The 21,976-nt window shown below is 46.4% G+C and overlaps 1 protein-coding gene across 2 annotated transcripts in view; it reads right to left on the bottom strand.

Moving 5' to 3' along the window:
- The window catches only part of CIMIP7 (ciliary microtubule inner protein 7), a 44,423-nt gene that overhangs the window by 19,528 nt on the left and 2,919 nt on the right, over positions 1–21,976 (bottom strand). The window contains exons 1-2 of one of the 2 annotated variants that reach the window (XM_075574427.1): positions 16,044–16,137; positions 7,607–7,720 (exon numbers count right to left, since the gene is read on the bottom strand). In XM_075574427.1, coding sequence (XP_075430542.1) covers positions 7,607–7,720; positions 16,044–16,064 — 135 coding nt within the window. In that variant the 5' untranslated portion in view covers positions 16,065–16,137. Of the gene's footprint in view, positions 1–7,606; positions 7,721–16,043; positions 16,138–21,976 lie in introns of those variants that run through there. The other variant, XM_075574428.1, reaches the window with a different exon arrangement.

Genomic DNA, 21,976 nt, shown 5'->3' with positions numbered 1-21,976 from the left:
AATAAATGATAGCAGTCAAAAATATTATTTCTCACTACATTCTGTGGCCAAAGTTGAGGGCTCCGTGCAAAAAACATCCCCTCAATCTCTTCATTATTATCACAATAAAATAAATCACAAATAGTATTACATTTAAAGACAAACTCTATGTGGTTTTTAAAGCAGCAGTCCAAGCGGCCGTTTCTGTATTTTTTTTTTTAATTACTTTTTTCCCCCTTTAATACAGTATATGCATCAATACAATCCACACAATGCTAAGTAATTAGTTAAGTTGCCGATCAATCCATTCTTCTTTGATCGATCGGTGAAGATTCGGTTTGGGGGTTCACTAAATGGCAGCAGAAGAGGACCAAAGATGCAAAGTTCTGTGGGGAAGATCATGTGACCAGGCAGTCACTAGATACAATTGATGCACTGCTAGAGAGAGGGTAGGGCTCAAAAAGGGGTGTGCCAGAGCCTGTTCAGAAGAGGAAGGGGATGTGACTTTGTAAATAGTTGCTATAGAAACATTAAATGCTTGTTACATTATAATACATTAAAAATATCATTTAGAGTTGATTTAAAAAAATGCTACAAGTATTTTCTTATAGTACAGAACTGATTTATTAATAAAAACACATATAGGATATTGCTTGGTCTGCAGCTTTAAAGCGCTGGTAGTACAATATAATAATTGTTCATGTGTGTCTAATAATAGCCTAGGGAAAAAATACAACTTGCATCAAACATAGTTCTATAAGGAATACTTGGGTTTCTCTTTACTAGACCAGAGTCTGGCAGTCCTAGTGTGTCATCTCTCCGTCCAATTTTATTCTACGCAGTGGAGAGTTCAATGTAGTATTTATAGCACATGAGCTGCAGGCCCAGGGAACTGGAGGGGGGCAAAACATTAGCACGCACAAGTGGTTGCCACAATGAGAAGAACTGCAAGGGAAAGCATAATAATTGCAAGGAAAATGCATATTTCAGGCAGGATAGTTCAATGATCAACGTCCACACATGCACAAACGGTGTCACTTACTGTGCTAATGCCCAGTGTGATCTTGAGGATGCTGAATTGGGATAGTTTGCATTATAGAGGTCCATGTTAAAATGCACAAGAAGCAAAAGTGTGGGTGCTCATTTGCATGTCATTACCCAGAATCCCTAGCTGCAGTGGAAGCATTGTATGCTAAGAGATAATGGGGAAAAGCAGGGTTGCAGACCTGTCTGATATGTGAATGTGCTCACAGGTGGTATTTTTATTTGCTATACTTTGCATTGAAATGGCCTCCTTTTCAAGGCTACTATTGTATAACCTATGAACAGTGCCTGTTCTTTCAGGGTAGCTGAAGAGTAATTGTAAATGGTCTGAAATGTGCTAAAGGGCAGTGTGTGCATGCAAACTAAACAGAACAGTGAGAAACATTACAATTAGAAGCTGATAGGAGGCTTGAAACAGCTGAGCAGAAACTGCACAATTATCTGTAACATTCTGTGCTCAGTTTCTGAGTTACCAGGAGTTGAATAGTGTGGTCATGACTACACCTTCTAAAATGCAATAATCACAGGCTTCCAGAATCAGAGAGACAAGTGAGCCGTGTCTAAACCTGCCATGTTACTGCATACTTTTATACCCGTCTACTGGAGTCAGGGCCCTAAATCTATAATTGAGATGATGAACACTGAAAAGCACTTAGTATTAAGTGCAAAAAGACAACAATCTGAGAATTACAGTAGGTATATCTATATATATATAAAACTGAAATGTTGGTCTGTCAGGATGTTTGTCTGTGGGGTTGTGCGTTTTGTGATTGGTTGTCTCGCCCGGCCACGCCTCTCGCTCTGATTGGCCTGCGGGGTGGGGTGACATCATGGCCAGGGCTATGCAGGCCGTGACACTCACACCACCCTCACACCGCGTGCGCCTCTGCTCCAGTGTGGATCCCAGTGTGACCCGCCTGCTGAGCAGTCGCCTCCCGTGCGAGGCGTGGCCGGGCGAGACAACCAATCACAAAACGCACAACCCCACAGACAAACATCCTGACACACAAACATTTCAGTTTTATATATATATATACTGTATATATAGAAAAGCTTCATAGGGATTCTGGTACCCTGTCTGTTAGAACGCTTTAATGGTTTCTTGAAGGGAGAACAGATCCCAACACAAATTACAAAGGCCTACTGTACATAGTAGAGATCCTTAAGGAGGGGAAAGACCTTATGGTGCTGTGGAAGTTATAGGCCGATATTGCTTTTAAACACAGATTTTAAAATATACAGTAACATTTTGGCTAACACGTTAAACCCAATACTTCCCAAATTAATTCACTAAGTTCAGGTGGGGTTTGTGAGTGACCGCCAGGCGTCGGATAATATGAGGAAAATCATTAATATCATTGACTATGTGAACCACGTATGACCTAAAGCTGTTATTGAGCCTTGATGCATAAAGGCATTTGACAGAATAAGGTGGATTTCTTAGATAGAGCATTGGAAGCATTTGGGTTCTCTGGGACGTTTTTGCAGGGAGTTCGGGCTCTCTAACAGACTCCTACAGCCATGCTGAAATTGCCGGGTGGGGATAGGAATCAAATAACAATTAAGAATGGGAAAAGGCAGGGGTGTCCACTTTCACCCCTATTGTTTGCACTAACAATTGAACCATTAGCGGCTACCATTAGAGGCTCCACCACTACACAAGAGGTCAAAATAAAAGATGGGAGCTATAAATGGTCGCTGTTTGCAGATGATATTATACCCACAGCTATCTCTCCCGAACCTACAGTCCACACTTAGGGAATTTGGTACTTTGTCTGGATAAAAGGTAAATACAGGGAAGTCAGAGGCCTTAAACCTAACAGACTCATCTAAAATACCTAGGGATACATCTTTTAAGAGATTACCACTCATTATACAAATACAACTACTCGGAACTCTTCACCAAAAATAAGAAAGACTTACAGTCCTGGACCTCCTACCATACTGTATATGTTGGGTAGGGCACATAACCAGCTAAAATTAATATTCTCCCTAGTCTTCTCTATCATTTCCAGACACTAAAGATGCGAGGGGGGCTGGCAGTCCCAAACATTCTGAAATATTATATAGTCTCACATATGAAACAGATTGTTTACTGGCATTCTCAGAGTAGGGTGCATAGCTGGGTGGACTTGGAAAGCTCACTTAGAAAAAACGATTGGGCTGCCCTCTCTATTGTGGTCGGGAATTGGTCCCAGGAAAGGGAGACAATTTGAGTCAGATGTGATTGGGTTACACTAAAAATATGGCAAATTGCCAAAAAATATATATATCAGGTGTTGTCAACCCCTTCTAGGCTCAGCCCTCTATTTGGTAATCCAAGTTTCACCCCTGGCATGCAAGGGCGGGGATTTGATAGTTGGAAAGATCGGGGATCGTAGAGGTGGGATACTTACGTAGGGGGCATAAACTAATGTAGTTTGAGGATATGAGAGAAAAATACAATCTCCCACAGTCTGAGATGTTTAAATATATGCAAGCCTGACATTTTGTAAAACAGAACCTTCAGAGGGACGGATTCCCAGAACCCACATTATTTGAGGATTTATGTAGGATAAAAAGATATCAAAAAGGCTTACTATTATCCCTGTTTCAAAGCCTAGTCCTGATGAGAGACACTCTAGATCATAAATACATGGAAGAGTGAGCTATGGATTTCCAGACAGAAATATCAAGAGAGGACTGGGAAAATATATGGGATAATGCGGGTAAGACCTCCATATGTACAGCGACAAAAGAAAACATATTCAAAATCATGCTTTGGTGGTATTCCACCCCTAAGAGACTAAAACAGATGTACCCAGAAGCATCAGATAGGTGTTGGAGGGGATGTGGACAGACAGGGTATATAGCGCATATTTGGTGGTTTTGTCCGGCAATACAGAGCTACAGGAAAAAGATATTGAACCCAATAAAGGATGTTGTGAGTATTACAATCCCATTAGCCCCAATTATAATAATTCTAGCCAATCCAATGGAAAAAGTGGACTTCTACATGCTCAAACTAATATCACATATATACAATTAGCCACGCCCAGTAGCACTCCTTTTGACACACATATATATATATAATATATATTGTGGTAATTTTGGGGGGTTTCTGAGAGCTTGCTGGGTATCTGTGTGTTTGTTAACTTTGTCCAGCTGGTCTCAGCTGTTTTGGAGTTAGTGGCTCCTCCCACCCAGGGTTTAAAGCTCTCCTCTCCTCACTGTCCAGGTAAGCAGGTTTTCTTTTCATGCAGCTGGTTGCGACAGGTTCAATGCCAGGACCATCCTTCCTCTAATTATAGAGGTGAATAAGGATTTTAATCAGTTAGTGTTAGGACCTGCGATATTATGGTCATGCCTTGAACGTGCCTCGCTGGCTTATACGCTTTGGCCAAAGGGTTAACGAAATGATCCTTTTTCAAGAGATATATAGAAATTTCACTGTGTATTTTTGTCACATTGGATGTTGCTCTGGACTTCTTTGTTTCTTGTTTAATATCACATATACGAACGGCTGCTAGGGGCGCTGTATCAGCGGTGTGGTAAAAAAAACACGCCCTCCTTTTAGGAAAGAAGTCATTAGGAGAATAAACAAAGTTCAGCTAAAGGAGAAACTTACCTCATTCCTAAATCACACTACTAAGAAATGTCATGGGACATGGGAACCATGAAGGGGATAACTGAGTAGAGCAAGACAACTGAGACTTGAGAGTGCAGAGTTATGTTAGCTGAGAAGTTACACGCAGGCAAGAGAGAAAAGGATTGAGGGCAGGGTTATTTGGCTAAATGTAAAATGAAACATGATTAGGAATGTGTATATGTAATCTCGAAGTTATGTATAAGATGGTTGTTCCCCTTCTACCTCCCTTTTTTATTTATGCACCCTCTCCCTCCCCCTCCCCATTTCATTGATGGAAAATCTTAATAAAAATACAAGTTAAAAAAATTAAAAATTAGGCGTTTGATAGCACTGAAAAAACAATAAAGACTTCTCACACTCAAGAAATGCACCCCATATCCAGCATACATATGTATTGTTGCTGGTTCTATTCTCCGGCATCATACTATTAGATTGTAAGCAATTTGGGTCCAAGGATTTCTTTCTTTACTCCTTATGTTTTCAAGAACAAGAATGCACACAATGCGCACCAGGGATTAGAAATAGTAAAATAAAAACATAAGTAGATCTATCTAAAAGACTAGATCTAAACACTACATTTATAGATAAATAAAAAGACCTAAATGCTCAAAAATCATGATGTAAAATAACAGGATGATGCTAGTAGCAAGGCTGAACTGCTCCTGACGAAGCACGTAGTGCGAAACGCGTAGAGGTTGCGACAGGTCACTCTGCGCGTATGCTGTGAGGCTGAGGCGGCGCTTGCAGGAAGTCCGTGCGGTGGTAACATCTCTGCAATGGAGTGGTCCGGACCCCTTACGCTCACCAGCGGGACCCGTTCGGCACTTCAGTGTAAGGCCGAGTCCATGGTGCCTCAGCCCGTGCGGAGGCGCGCTGAGGCTGATGGAAAGCGGGTGCTTTCCCTGGCCTTGGTTAGCGCGCCGTCCAGGGGCGTGTCGGGGGGGCTGGCCAGTGACGTCACGGAGCTGGTCGCCCTCATTGGGCGAACCGCTCACGTGACCGGCCCTGCGCTCCCATGAGCGCCAAAACTAAAAAATTTGATAAGACTTACGCTTCCGCACGCTTGCGGAAGCGTAAGCGAGCCCCTACTAAAGCCGCTCTCATTGCGGCTGCAGGGGCTCACTGCCGAGCAGCAGCGCGCCTCAGCACGGGTCAGCGCATAAGCGCTGACCATGCCCGAGGCCTAAGTTTCCGCCTCCCCCTTTCAGACTCAGACCCTTGTTCAGCAGCTTCCTCCATCCTGATTGGCTGCTGCTGGGTAATGCAGCCAATCAGGTGGAGGTGTTAGGAGCCTGGGGGTGGGACCAAGTAGAGGAGGAAACAGCATGGAGCGGAGAGGGGTGTGTGTGTATCAAGCGGGTTGTACCTTTCACCATTGTGTTCAGTATTTTTGGAGAAGCCGCCTAGCAACCCCTATATATTTATGTTCCTACTATAAGGGCACTGAGTGCATATACTTCATAAATGATCAAGTAATAAGTAATAATAATAATAATATAGGTAAGAGGGAAAGCACCTTTGTTCTTTTCACTGTAAGTTCTTTGCAAGTATTTATGGATGTGCATTTAGTAGAGTTAAACAGACATTTGCTTCCAAGGGGTTAAAGCACAGACTCACTTCCAAATTATTATAAGATCTTTCCCTGTGTATGCTCTGGGGTAGACAATTAATATACACGTAAACAAAAAACGTGTCCCTTGGAGAGTGTTACTTCAACAAACAAGCATGCCTTTTATGGGGCTTTGAATTAAAGAACGATGCAGCAATCTCTGTTTATGCAAACAGCCCCACAGAGCATGTTCATTACAAAAAAAGATACTTATTACATGCGGGTTTAATCAGCAGTGGGGATGGGGCAGAACTGAGAATCCTTGTTACAATCTGACAGAACATTTCATGCCTTTTCTTGCATTGTCTGTGCACAAAACACAGGTGCTAATATCATAATCCACTCCGGTACATTAATAATTTATGTCGAAGTGCTGGCAGTGACAGAGCGACTTTCAGAATGTCCCCTGCCATCCCTTACACATCTGCACAGATGCTGCCAATGCGATCCCCTTGGATTATGAACAGTTTGGAAATATTACACATGCCAGAGAAATTGGCAGGAAACAAGAGCCATTCGTCCCACTTACCCCGACCCTTCACCTCTTTGTAAAAATCCCAAACAAGATGTGACCTTTTTTTGATCCTACTATCCCCCACACGCTTTGCTTGTCTCTACCCACACATTGTCTCATTGACAGACTGCATTCACCTACAGTACCACCACTACTGCTGCTGGAAGTGTGTCGCATGCACGTACTAATCTTTCAGTATCAAAATAACGTCCTTGCATTTCGCCTGAACGTACCCTTCTTCAATTTAAGGCCTCGCCCTTTGTTCTGGTGCCTGGTGCTTTTCTCCTATAGTTCATTTATTCCTATAACGCCTTTAAAGGGTTATAGATAAAAGTAATAACCTTAATGTATTTCCCTAAAAATAAAACACTTTTTTGGAGAGAGTCTACGGCAGGAGTGGCCACCAACAGGTCAGGTTTTAAGGATACAGGTTGTCCTCGCTATCCAACGCTTCACTTTACAACGAATGGTATATCCAACGCAACCCTATGGGCAGTTTTTCGACGCCGGAATGCGTTATCCAACGCCCACCGCCACTGATTAACATGGGACTCACTTTACAACGGTTTCACTATCCAACGCTACTTCCCAAATGGATTCCGTTGGATAACCGAGGACTGCCTGTATCCCTGCTTCAGCACAGGTGACTCAAGCAATGGCTCAGTCATTGACTGAGCTGTGTGACTTCAAGCTGTGCTGGAGCTGAAGAGATATCCTGAAAACCTGACCTGTTGGTGGCCATTGAGGACTGCAGTTGGCCGCCCCTGGTCTACAGTCTATCTTCCAAGATTTAATGCAATGTTTATAAATCCCACATCCTTGTGAAACGCACCTTCATCCTCTTTACGAATGTTTGTGGGGGGGGAGGCTGAGCCTCCTTGCGATATTCCTGGCGAATGTCATTCCGATTGCGGCCTCTGGAATGGCCATAGAAGCCAGTGGGAAACTGAAAAGAGACAGAGAAAAGAAAACCAATGATTTTAGACTCCAGAGAAATGCATAGCATGATTGAAATACAGTTACCCTTGTGTGAATTACATTTTGTTCTCCTTTAAGGTGAAAATTGTCCCATCTTGGTACATATCCCCACTGTGTTTTAACTGGCTTAATATTATAAAACATTTTAGAAATCTTAGGACTCTGGGCCATGTTTCCTTAAATCGTGTTATGCTGAAATGGGATTATTAACTAAATGGTGATACGATGTGACGTTGCGTTGCCATGGCAACGTGACATCATGACGCCAGGTCGTCTGAGTTAAGGTAAGCCGGGGGGGGGGGGCGCAAGGAGAGGGGGACAGGCGGCAGGGGGGCGCAGGGGGAAAAGATTGCGCCCCCCCTGCCTTAAGCAGCTTAACATGACTTGGTATATCTGGACTTTTTAATTATGCTGATAGAAAAACAGAATTTGATTTCCGATAAGAACCAGTGTCTCTCTTGTCGACCCATTTTCCATAATCACTGTAAACACCACTTACTGTTTTTAGCCACAAAATGAACATTTTATGTTTTGATCACCCCTTTGTATGCAGTTTATATCTAAGGCTGAGCCAAACAGCTTGAGGCCTTCGGGCAACAGCAATCGTTCATTAATTCTTTACATTATTATTATTAGAACTCTGTATCATGTATTTCAATGACTTAATTCCCAAAGGAGATTAAAATTCATAATTCATGAAGTAATTGTGATGGCTCATTTGGTGCCCTTAAGGTTAACTGAAGCACTGTATGCATAGTGGTAAAACCTCCTGATGCTCTGATGCATTGGCTTAATAAATATTGTTCTTTCTGAAAATGTATATGATGTGAAGCCCAATGGTAGCAAGTATTACATATGTGTGTACATCTTTAAAATGCTTCACAAAATGATTCACAAATGTTCGGTCAATTCAGTGTTGTGTGCCAAGGTTTCTCAAAAGTTGACTTTGCTTGAAAATGTGCAACATTTTGCCAATTCTCTCCCTCCCCCCTTCCCTCCATTCTCTTCCTCCCCCTTTCCCTCTATTCTCTCCTTACCCCATTTCCCACCCCCTTCCTTTAATTCTCTCCCTCTCCCCTTCCCTCAATTCTCTCCCTTCCCCTCTTCCCTCCATTCTCTCCCTTCCCCTCTTCCCTCCATTCTCTCCTCCCCCTTCCCTCCATTCTCTCCCTCCCCCCTTCCCTCCATTCTCTCTTTCCCTATTTCCCTCCCCCTTCCTTCATTCTCTCCCTCTCCCCTTCCTCCATTCTCCCCTTCCCTCCATTCTCCCCTTCCCTCCATTCTCTCCCTCCCCCACTTCCCTCCATTCTATCCTTCCCCCCTTCCCTCCATTCTCTCCTTCCCCCCTTCCCTCCATTCTCTCACTCCCCCTTCCCTCCATTCTCTCCTTCCCCCCTTCCATCCATTCTCTCATTCCCACACTTCCCTTCATTCTCTCCTTCCCCCTTTCCCTCCCTTTTCCCTCCATTCTCTGCCTCCCCCCTTCCCTCCATTCTCTCCTTCCCTCCATTCTCCCTTTCCCCATTCTCTCCCTCCCCCTCCCCCACTTCCCTCCATTCTCTCCTTCCCCCATTCTCTACATCCCCACCTTCCTTTCATTCTCACCTTTCCCCCTTCCCTCCATTCTCTCCTCCCCCCTTCCCTTCATTCTCTCCTGTCCCCCCTTCCCCCGCTCCCTCCATTCTCTACCTCTCCCTTCCCTCCATTCTCTCCCTTCCCCCTTTCCCTCATTCTCTCCCTCCCCATTTACCTCCTTCCACCCTTCCCTCCATTCTCTCCTTCCCCCTTCCCTCCATTCCCTCCTTCCCAGTTACCTCTATTCTCTCTCCCCCTTCCCTCCATTCTCACCCTTCCCCTCTTCCCTCAATTCTCTCCCTCCCACTTCCCTCCCTCTCCCCCTTCCCACCTCTCTCTCTCCACCCTTTTCACCTTTCTCCCCCTTCCCACATCTCTCCCTCCCTCCGCTTCCCTCCATTCTCTCTCCGCTCACCCGATACTGTCTCTCTCTCCCCATTCTGTGTCTGTCTCTCTCTCTCCATTCTGTGTCTGTCTCTCTCCCCATTCTCTATCTCTCTCCCCATTCTGTCTCTCTCTCTCCCCATTCTGTGTCTGTCTCTCTCTCTCCATTGGAAATCAAATTTCCCTGTCTCTCCAAGCGCTGAGCTTTGGAGTGCGTACGTGCACGAGCGCGCAAGCGCCGCGTGAGTATCGCCGTACATATAGCGTTTCATTGAAGTGAAAGCGACAAGCGCGCTCAGCGGCAGCGTGGACGCAGCCTCAGGGTGCCCTATGATTTCATGATGGCTGGAATGTAGCTACTCTATGTCACATCCTTTCCCCTGTTTCCTAGAAGAGAACATGTCTACCGTTCTTCTTCAGTTCAAGTCAGCGCAGTGACATCATAATCTGGGCACAGTGGAAGGTCATCCACACAAAGGCGAACAGCTTGACGATTTATGGGGAAAAATTTGGACGGAAAAATTTGCTTGGTTTTCGAACTTTGGCAAATATTTCTAACATCTCTGCTAAGTAGCCTTATACATGGAAATGGTATCCCTTCTTCTCCATGAAAGAAAACACAACTTAAAGTTGCATCAAGATAAAGACGTTTATCCAATGTGAATAATCATCTTTATACTATATTAGTGAAAGCACTGTATGTTTGCCTGCCTGCATGCATGCCTGGATGTCCGGTGTCCCTAGGGGAAATCTCATTGGTCCCTTGGGCCGCCCCCGCACACCTCTCATTGGCCTGAGGCGGAGTGACGGGCCAAAGGACACACAGGGACACACACACACACACACAGGGACACACATACACAGGGACACACACATACACAGGGACACACACACACACAGGGACACAAACACACACACACACACGGACACACACACGGACACACACACACAGGGACACACACATACACACAGTAGGGGGGGGGGTGTACATTAGCAGCATGTATAACCCGGGGGGGTGGGGCTCACATACCCACCGGTCCCGGAGCCTCCGCCTCTTCCTCCCCGAACATCAGCCTCCACACCCGCGCGCACCTCCTCCTCTCCCCGTGTCTCCCGCGCTTTCAGCCCCCCCCCCCTTCCCCCGGCGCCGCTACAGTCAGCGGGGGAGCGAGTGCCCGGGACACAGCGGGGGAGCGGCCACAACAAGCTGCCTCCCGGCTCAGATCCACGTGGGAGCTTCCGGACGGGTGAGTGAGCGGCCTTCACCTCCCCTCACCCCCCTTCACCTCCCCCTCACCTCCCCTCACCCACCCCTCACCCCCCTTCACCTCCCCCCCCCCCCCCCGGCGCCGCTACAGTCAGCGGGGGAGCGAGCGCCCGGGACACAGCGGGGGAGCGGCCACAACAAGCTGCCTCCCGCCTCAGATCCACGTGGGAGCTTCCGGACGGGTGAGTGAGCGGCCTTCACCTCCCCTCACCCCCCTTCACCCCCCTTCACTTCACCTCCCCCCTTCACCCCCCTTCACCTCCCCTCCACCCCCCTTCACCTCCCCTCCACCCCCCTTCACCTCCCCTCCACCCCCTCCCCCCCGGCGCCGCTACAGTCAGCGGGGGAGCGAGCGCCCGGGACACAGCGGGGGAGCGGCCACAACAAGCTGCCTCCCGCCTCAGATCCACGTGGGAGCTGCCGGACGGCTGAGGGAGCTGCCGGACGGCTGAGGGAGCTGCCGGACGGGTGAGGGAGCGGCCGGACGGGTGAGTGAGCGGCCGGACGGGTGAGGGAGCGGCCTTCACCTCCCCTCACCCCCCTTCACCTCCCCTCACCTCCCTCCACCCCCCTTCACCTCCCCTTCACCCCCCTTCACCTCCCCTCCATCCCCCCCCTTCACCTCCCCTCCACCCCCCCCCCCTCACCTCCCCTCCACCCCCCCCCTTCACCTCCCCTCCACACCCCCCTTCACCTCCCCTCCACCCCCCCCCTTCACCTCCCCTCCACCCCCCCCCTTCACCTCCCCTCCACCCCCCCCTTCACCTCACCTCCCCTCCACCCTCCCCCTTCACCTCCCCTCCACCCCCCACCCCCTTCACCTCCCCTCCACCCCCCACCCCCTTCACCTCCCCTCCACCCCCCACCCCCTTCACCTCCCCTCCACCCCCCACCCCCTTCACCTCCCCTCCACCTCCCCCCCTTCCCACCACCTCCCCTCCACCTCCCCCCCTTCCCACCACCCCCCCCTTCCCACCACCTTCCCCCCCACCCCCCCTTCCCACCACCTTCCCCCCCACCCCCCCCCCCTTCCCACCACCTTCCCCCCCCACCCCCCCCCCCTTCCCACCACCTTCCCCCCCACCCCCCCCCTTCCCACCACCTTCCCCCCCTTCCCACCACTTCCCCACCACCTCCCCCCCTTCCCCACTCCTCCCCACCACCTCCCCCCCCTTCCCACCACCTCCCCCCCCTTCCCACCACCTCCCCCCCCCTTCCCACCACCTCCCCCTCCCTTCCCACCACCTCCCCCCCCCTTCCCACCACCTCCTCCCCTCCCCCATCCTCCCCACCACCTCCTCCCCTCCCCCATCCTCCCCCCTTCCCCCCACCACCTCCCCCCTCCTCCTCCCCCTTCCCACCACCTCCCCCCCTTCCCACCCCCCCCTTCCCACCCCCTCCCCCCTTCCTCCCCCCCCCCCTCCTCCCCCTCCTCCCCCCCCTCCCCACCCCCCTCCTCCCCACCACCTCCCCCCCCTCCCCACCCCCCTCCTCCCCACCACCTCCCCCCCTCCCCACCCCCCTCCTCCCCACCACCTCCCCCCCTTCCCACCACCTCCCCCCTCCTCCCCCCCCTTCCCACCACCTCCCCCCTCTACCCCCCCTCCTCCCCACCACCTCCCCCTCCTCCCCACCACCTCCCCCCTTCCCACCACTTCCCCCCTCCTCCCCGCCTTCCCACCACCCCCCCTTCCCACCACCTCCCCCCACCACCTCCACCCCCCCTTCCCACCACCTCCCCTCTCCCTCCCCCCTCCTCACCACCTCCCCCCCCCCTCACTACCTCCCCCCCTTCCCCCCTCCTCACCACCTCCCCCCCTTCCCCCCTCCTCACCACCTCCCCCCCTTCCCCCCTCCTCACCACCTCCCCCCCCTTCCCCACCTCCTCCCCCCCCCTTCCACTCATCTCCCCCCCCCCCTTCCCACCTCATTGGTCTCTTGGCCTGCCCACCGCACACCTCTCATTGGCCTGAGGCGGAGTGACGGGCCAAAGGACACACAGGGACACAAACACACACACACGTAGACACACACACACACACACACACACGTAGACAAACACACACAAACGTAGACACACACACACTTATACACACACACACACGTATACACGCACACACGTAGACACACACGTAGACACACACACACACACACACGTATACACACACACACACGTATACACAAACACACACACGTATACACAAACACACGTAGACACACACACACAGACACACACACACACACACGTAGACACACACACACACACGTAGACACACACACACGTACACACACACGCACGTAGACACACGAAAGTACACATAGACACACACACACACACACGTACACGTACACACACACACACACACACATGTACACGTACACACACACATGGAGACACACACATGGAGACATACACACACACATGGAGACATACACACACACATGGAGACATACACACACACACACACACATGGAGACATACACACACACACACACACGTATACACTCACACACGTATACACACACACACACGTATACACACACACACGTATACACTCACACACGTATACACACACACACACGTATACACACACACACACGTATACACACACACACACGTATACACACACACACACGTATACACACACACACGTATACACACACACACACGTATACACACACACACACGTATACACACACACACACACGTATACACACACACACACACGTATACACACACACACACACGTATACACACACACACACGTATACACACACACGTATACACACACACGTATACACACACACGTATACACACACGTATACACACACACACACACACACGTATACACACACACACACGTGTATACACACACACACGTGTATACACACACGTGTATACACACACACGTATACACACACACACACACGTGTATACACACACACATGTGTATACACACACAAACATGTTGTATACACACAATATATACATACACACAATGTATATACACACACATGTATACACACACACGTATACACACACACACACACGTATACACACACACACGTGTATACACACACACACACGTGTATACACACACGTATACACACGTATACACACACACACACACACACGTGTATATACACACACACACATGTGTATACACACACACACATGTTGTATACACACAATATATACATACACACAATGTATACATACACACATGTATACATACACACACATGTATACACACACGTACATGTATACACACGTACACATACACACACACACATGTATATACACCCACACACATACAATTTATACACACAAACATGTATACACACACACACACACACACATGTATACACACACATGTATACACACACGTACACATGTATACACACACACACACACACACACACACACAATTTATACACACAAACATGTATACACACACACACTATCATCAGCACACCGGTATCCCATGCCCCCCCAGCACACTGGCATTCTCGGCTCCCCGCCATTCCCAGCCCCCATCAACACCATCAGCACCCACACATCGCCACCTTTGCACCTCCCCCATCGGCACACCCACATCCGCACCCCCACATCAGCACCAAACCCTCCCAAATCAGCACACCGATACAATCACCATCAGTACAGCCACAGCAGCACTACCACCGCACATGGGCCGTGTGGACCACTCCCCACCCAAATGCTACCCCCACACCACAAACATCCCGGGCAACGCCGGGGCTCTCAGCTAGTATCAAATAAAGATTGATTTATTTTTTACGTTTATTAGTGGCTCCTTCAATTTTTTTTTAAAGTGTCAATTGTGAGAAGTTGGCGGTGGCAACGATAATTCTTGGAGAGATCCAACAATATATTTTAGGTTTGTTTAAAAAAAAGATGTCAACGTTTAAAATGTGCCTACTGATACCCCCTCCTGCTTTGTATTGTAGAATCTAAAGCTAACTCAAATGTATTCAATCCACTTTTCTCCCCTAGAAAAACAAACCGCTTGTTATAATGTAACGCTGCATTCCATTCATATGTTTTTCTTTTAACTATAGCCTATTATTATTATAGAGTGCAGACAACGTTCAATTTCAGTGAAACATGGTAATTAATAAATATAAACAGATTTAGTTAGATGTAATTTACAAAACTAACTCAATTGTTTTTGACTTTTGAGAAGAAACATAACTGGTTTGGAGCATTATAAAACAGCTGTTTTTAGTCATTTTAAGAATCAAGCGATTATGATTATGAGGCTTGGTTTATTTTTGTTCCATGTTGATACATTTTGCACTGAATGTGTTTGTTTAAGTGGAGGAGGTCATACTTTTCCCAGTTGTACCCTTAAACGAGTTATTATATATAACAATGTATACAATAATTTATGTTAAATACATTTATGTCTAAGGAAGTTTTGGGACAAAGTCAAACACATCAGAGGTTAAACCTCAGATATCAGGTTCGGTGGAATCGTGGAATGGCCTCCCAACACAGGTCCTACAAGCTAACACAGAGAGGGAATTAAAAAATACTTTGAATAAGAATGTAAAAGAAAGACAAGGATCAGATAGCTGCTCAGGTTAAATTTGGCTAAGTGGTTCTTATTTGCTGTCAAATTCTATGTTTCTCTATAAAAACCTCAATTTTTCATTTTCAATATCTCAGTGAATTTTATCTGACCATAGTCTAGTCTAGTCAAATCTGTCCTGCTGTTTTCAAATTCAAAAATATATATTTGGATACATCACAGTCACAAACAAAATATCCGACACTTATCAGTCAATGAAACATGCCACTTTTCAGCTTCCTTTGAGGAACTTGCAAAGCGTTACACATCTGAAAATGGGAATTAAATGCGGGAGTGGCACTCAGCCAGTCCCAAATGTTAGGGCGACCATGTGGCAATATATGAATTAAAAGCCCCAAATCCCTCAGTGCAGAATTGCAATCTCTGTTCAGAGGTTTATAACAGCCCCGCTTTGTCAGACACAACTCCAGCAGTAAAACTGACTGAAGGGTGAAATTATTAAGGAACATCCTTACCCAGGATCCAGTCACAGACATCAACGTTAAGCCAAAACCCACAAAAAAATCCTTTTGTCAAGTATGTTCAATACCCAAGTGCTGCATGGGAATGTCTGTTTATTATATTTGTAATTAGTTGCCACGGTGCTGTTTAATGGGTTGCTAAGTGACAAGGATAGAAGGGTGTGATCACTCTAAGCTTATACCTACAGTAGTGCTGTTAAACATATTTTATTTGTGACTCAAAATATGTTTTCCACGTCCTACTGATGTATACCAAGTAAATCCTATTTGTGGCATAAATGCTGTTTTGCATATATACTAAACACAATAAATTGTTTAAAAAATTTTTTACTACTATGTTTTACTGAATATTTAATATTTTACAGGTTCTCCTAGTATTGGTATGTTCTGCACCCCATTTTATGCAATGTTGTACTCTTATGTTGTAAAGCTTGGGGTTCACTGTCATCCATAACAGAATAAAACACAGAAAATTGCTTTCATGTAAATAACCTTTAACTCAATTCAATGTCTGGGCGGTGGTCAATTACTGAACATGATACCATTTAGGGACATATTCTATATTGTCCGAAGCAGGTGTTTGGGCCATTGAAGCTAGCCTTCGGCCGCGATTATACTCGCGGCGCGCAGAACAAATTAATGTAAACCAATGAAGGTGCACATAGTTCGCGCACAGCGTTTAAGTGACCACGCGAGCGTTTTTAAAAAATACAATTGAATTTTTTTTTCGAGCGATGGCCGCGTCACGTGAGCGGTTCAACTAATGAGGGTGAACCAGCGTCCGCAACGCCTCTGCTACGCCTCTCGATCACTTCCAGCTCTCCTCCAGCCTAGTGCATGTTTCGCATGGGGGCCATGCATGCGTGCCATCACACAGTTGCGCACGCGCGCGTGCAAGCCTCAAGTATAATCGTGGCCTTATAGACTTCAGTCTCAAAGATCAGTACTTTTCCATTCAAATGCCATGTTTTGTCCACCAGAAACACTATGTCCCCTGATTAATGGCCTTGGAGGTCTTCAATCAATGTAGACACCAAAACCTGCAGATGAAGCAGATGTTATTACCCCTATTAACATGGGTTAATGCAAAAAATAACACAGTTAATATTGTGTGTATTTAGGAGATAACGCACGTGGAGAAACGTGCAATAACAACACAGTTTACCCATCATATCGCGTTAATGGAAGTAATAATGTCCCTGTAATTGAGCGTCCACTACTAAATCAATTACTCTGTCTATTAATTAAAAATTGATGCCATGACAGAATCAAAATGTATATATCATGGAGAGAGAAAAAAGTAACCATCTTAAATTAGACCAACTGAAATGACAATTTCACTGTATTTTTTTAGAATGACGTCTTCAAAAGTTCAAAAAGATACGTATTTTGTCTAGCGATTTATTGCTATATTAATTTCTAAGTTTTCCTGAAGGGCCAATTTCCTTATATATTACCGTGATCAGGCCTTTCTCATATTTTTTAGCTCTACATATCCTCTCAAAGACTGTAGTGTTCAGGAATTCTGAGTTGGATGTTCTGGGTAAAATGTCTTACTTGTAAATACTTAAATATCTCTGATTTTTACAAGGAATATTTGAGACACATCTCCTCGAAGCTCATTAGCTTCCCTTTAGGCTTTGTCCATAGTGCAGGATACGGCACAAGCCACGTATCTCGCACCGAAACAAACACTAGGACGGCAATGCATATGTGCATAGTGCGTGAGCGCATGCACATGCGCTACAGGGAGAGCGGAGATTCGCAATACAAACAAGTTTGTTTTGCAAGCCCGATGCCAGGAGAAGGAAGCGCGGAAGCTAGCCCGTTATACTTTGGACGCGGCCTTAGACAGTAGGTTGCCCACCTCCATACTGTAATACCTCTAGATTTCCATGAGTCAAATCTTTTTGTATTGCATCCTGGGGGAAAATTTGGGTTATCAAACATGTTAAGTGCCCACTCTTAACACTCAGAGGGAGATGTATCTACTTTGTTACTTTACTGGCGTTGGACCCGGCCCCTTCTGTGGAGTAACATCTGCTATAACCCGTTTAAACTGGGCGCTTAAATGGCTCCTGGCGGGGTCTTTGCAGGTGACTATTGTACCCCTTTCCTGTTTGTAAACTGCCACTTCCACGCACGAAGATGAATACTTGTACGGATATGCGGTTAGAGCCGATCCGCCGACACCCAGGAACCCTCTGTCTTGGGCCCTCTGTGGGGCAATATTTTCCGCTCTCTGGGAACTGCTGTATTCCCTAACTTAAAGGGTACTGAACCTATCTATAACAATAAATAAGGGGGTCTGATTTGTTCTATCACTTTATGGATATATCCCTATCTATTCTCCCAGAGGCTCCTCTCTTCTTGTCCTCCAGGAGCCTGACCCTCCAGAACCATCCTCCTATTCTAAATACTCCATTGTGATTCATGATCACTATAGCAACACAGGGTGGGGCCCAGCCTACATTAACCTACTAGTAACCCCTCAGGAGGGGGGTTAAAGTGTAAGAAACATTACATGTTTCATGAAATAACAAGAAAGTGCAAGTTACAAATCTCATGGTAACAACACATGTTAAAAAGCAGAATTTGTTTCTGTAATCTATAAATGTGTTAGCATTTCCTTGAGGTTAGCCTTTAGCTTTGGAATTTAGTACGCTGATTAAATATATTACTTAATGTTTTGATTTTTTTTTTAGGGGTTTCCAAAATGTTCACACTTGAAAGTAAATGTAGAAAAAAGTGTAAGATGCTGTAATAATTCTGCAAGTACTAGATAGGGGACCCCGCAGCTGTCAATAAGTATAAGGTGATACTGATGTAGGTGTTCCCTAGGTAAGTATTTATGAACAACAAACAGAGAAAAGAAACCTAGTTTTGAGCACTCTGATACATCTATTGGGTGAGGTATGAAAATTTTAAATATCCCGAATACATAATATATAAAATAATACAACAGCCACAAAAATGGACCCTAGCTTGGTCTGCCGGTAGCCAAGAACAGTGATCGTGGCACTGCGACTCCACAGTGACTAGATAGGTACTACTAGAGGTAGGGCCCGTAGTTGTGAGGTGTAAATGATGTGTCAGGGTAATGTAATCAAACCCAGGTACCTGAAACGATAGTATGTCCAAGGTATAATCAAAACTGGGTGTGTGGAGGTTAATGTATTCCCCAGCCAAAAGTATTGTGGCAAGTATAGCACTGATACATACATAAGCTACATTAATAAAAACAGCAGGCACAGCTCAATGTGTGGTATGCCGGTGACCCTCACATCTACAGTATACCTTTGGATTTAATTCGATATATAGCTTGTTTCATAGGAGTAACCAGGGTAAACGGTACTGACCCAACACCTGCTCTGTTAGTCAGAGCCGGTCAATAAAGGGTCAGTGCTAGTGAGAGGGTAGGTAGATTCAAAATCATAAGTAGGGTGCACTAATGTGCATGTATCTTGTTAGTGTAGACAGATAGAGTGGCAAGCTACTGGTTAGAAGGCTCCCTTGGACAATCCATTACAGAAGCCACTGCATAAGAAAACACGCTGCAAATGCTGGGAGGCAATGCTGTCAGCTGACTCACGTGTAGGTGTCTGAGTCATGCGCGTGCACCCGTGTGCCGACGCGCGCGTTTCGCGTAACAACGCTTCCTCAAGGCAGGTAGGAGGGGAGGGACCCACCGGTTCTGTGAGTACCTTTATACCCCTAGCATTCAAAAACTTCCTGTCCCATTAGCTCAGTTCCGCCCCCTGTGCGTGACGTCAGAGAGTCCCTGACTGCACGGCTGATTGAGGATCGGGGAGCATGTATCCCTCACAGATTGTGAATGACAGTGCCTGCAGTATCAGTAAAAATGCCAGAATAAGGGCTGATGCTATAATAGTTTATTGCAGGCATTGGGGGCCTATTTCATGTCCCTAATGAAGTGCAGGTGAGTAATGGTAGATAGCAGTATTGTGGTGTAAACAATTCATAGGTGTATGTATATATCCACCCTTGGTACAAACAATGAGATGAATAATAATAAATGATAGTAATAGTAAGGACAGTGATCCTTGGGTACTAACCTACTCCAGAGACTGGGCTAGCAGGGAGTAAAGACTAACTCACAAAGTATGGTGAATAAACATGTTCCTATTTGTTCAGAGATACCAGAGAGAGTCGTGGGATATCAGATAAAAGGTTAAAACATAAACCCCTCGTTTAGTCCTCTAGGTGACAGTGTCCCCAGGGTATATATCCACCTTGCTTCTTTTTTCAAAAGGTCTGCGTCCCAATTTCCTTTCCTGATGCCAGGTGAGTATTTGTCTATGGCGATAAATTTAATGGAGTCAATGTTCCCATTCTGGCACATGTTCATATGCCTAGACACAGGGGTGTCAGTTTTATTCCTGATGGTGCCCAGGTGTTCAAGAACCCTTTGTTTGAAGTCTCTCCTGGTTTTCCCCACATACTTCTTGCCACACGCACAAGTCCCCAAGTAGATGACCCCTACGCTAACACAATTGATAAACTTGCGTATATCATATGTTTTCGTATCATCATGGTTAGAAAATGACTTGGTCACCATAATATTTTTACAGGCTTTGCATCTTTGACACGTATAGGTACCAAGTGGTTTTGGTGTGAGCCAGGTACTCACCTGGGGATTGGTGTAGTGGCTATGTACTAGGGAGTCCCGAAGGTTCCTTGCCCTGCGGCTCACCATCGACGGATAGCTGCACACTGCCCCTTGAATGTCTGGGTCTGATGTCAGTATATGCCAGTGACGTTGGAATATACTCCTGGCCTGGTGCCATTGGCTGTTGTACCCACCAATAAAACGTATAATTTTCTTCTCTGTCTGTGGTGTCTTTTGTTTCAAGAGGTCAGCCCGAGGTGTAAATTTGGCTCTTTTGTATGCCATCCTGACCACCTTTTTACTGTACCCACGATTAATAAATCTGTTTGTCATCAGTATTGCCTGTTTTTCAAATTCTCCACTGTCACTGCAGTTGCGTTTTAACCGCAGGAATTGGCCTACTGGTATGCCTTTCACTAGCGCCCTAGGATGATGGCTACTAGCCTGAAGTAGGCTATTCGTGGATGTGGGTTTTCTGTAAATGGTGGTGCTTAGTTCGCCATTAGCTCCTCTGGATACCCTGATATCTAAAAAGCAAATGTTATTTAGGTTGAAATCTAGAGTAAGCTTAAGGTTCAGAGTGTTCTTATTCAGAATATGAATACATTCTCTGACCTTGTCTACTGAGCCACGCCAGAGCAAGAACACATCATCGATGTATCTTGTCCATAATTCCACGTGGCTCGTGTATTCTTCCAAAAGTTCAGAGAAGACTATTTCCGATTCCCACCACCCCAGATACAGGTTGGCATATGAGGGCGCACATTTCGTCCCCATTGCCGTACCCTGTATCTGGTGGTAGTACTTGTTGTTAAATAGGAAATAGTTATTCGTAAGTACGAACTCTAGGAGGCGCAAAACAAAGGTATTATGAGTCCCATGCCACTGACCTCTTGTGGATAAGAAGTGTGATACTGCTTCCAAACCTGATTCATGCTGTTTACTTGTATAGAGGCCCCCCACATCAAGGCTCACCAAAAGAGTGTCTTCCGTAATAAATACACCCTCTAATTTATTGAGGATGTCCTTGGTGTCCTTGATGTAAGAGGGTAAACTGGCTACAAAGGACCGTAGGACTTTATCAATGTATGAGCTCGCATTCTCAGTGAGGCTGCCTATACCTGAGATGATAGGTCTCCCCGGGGTGGGGGTGGGGGGGGGGGAATTCTGTTCTTATGGATCTTGGGAAGACTATAAAAGGTGGCTATTCTTGGTGTCTTATTCATGATATATTCAAATTCTTGTTTGGAGATTACCTTGTTTGTTAACCCCCTCATTGAGGATGATCAAAAGTGTC

The sequence above is a fragment of the Ascaphus truei genome, chromosome 17 (assembly GCF_040206685.1).
Source record: "Ascaphus truei isolate aAscTru1 chromosome 17, aAscTru1.hap1, whole genome shotgun sequence".
NCBI lineage: Eukaryota > Metazoa > Chordata > Amphibia > Anura > Ascaphidae > Ascaphus > Ascaphus truei.
Note: the sequence above shows the minus strand (reverse complement) of the source record. Positions and strands in the feature narration are given on the sequence as shown.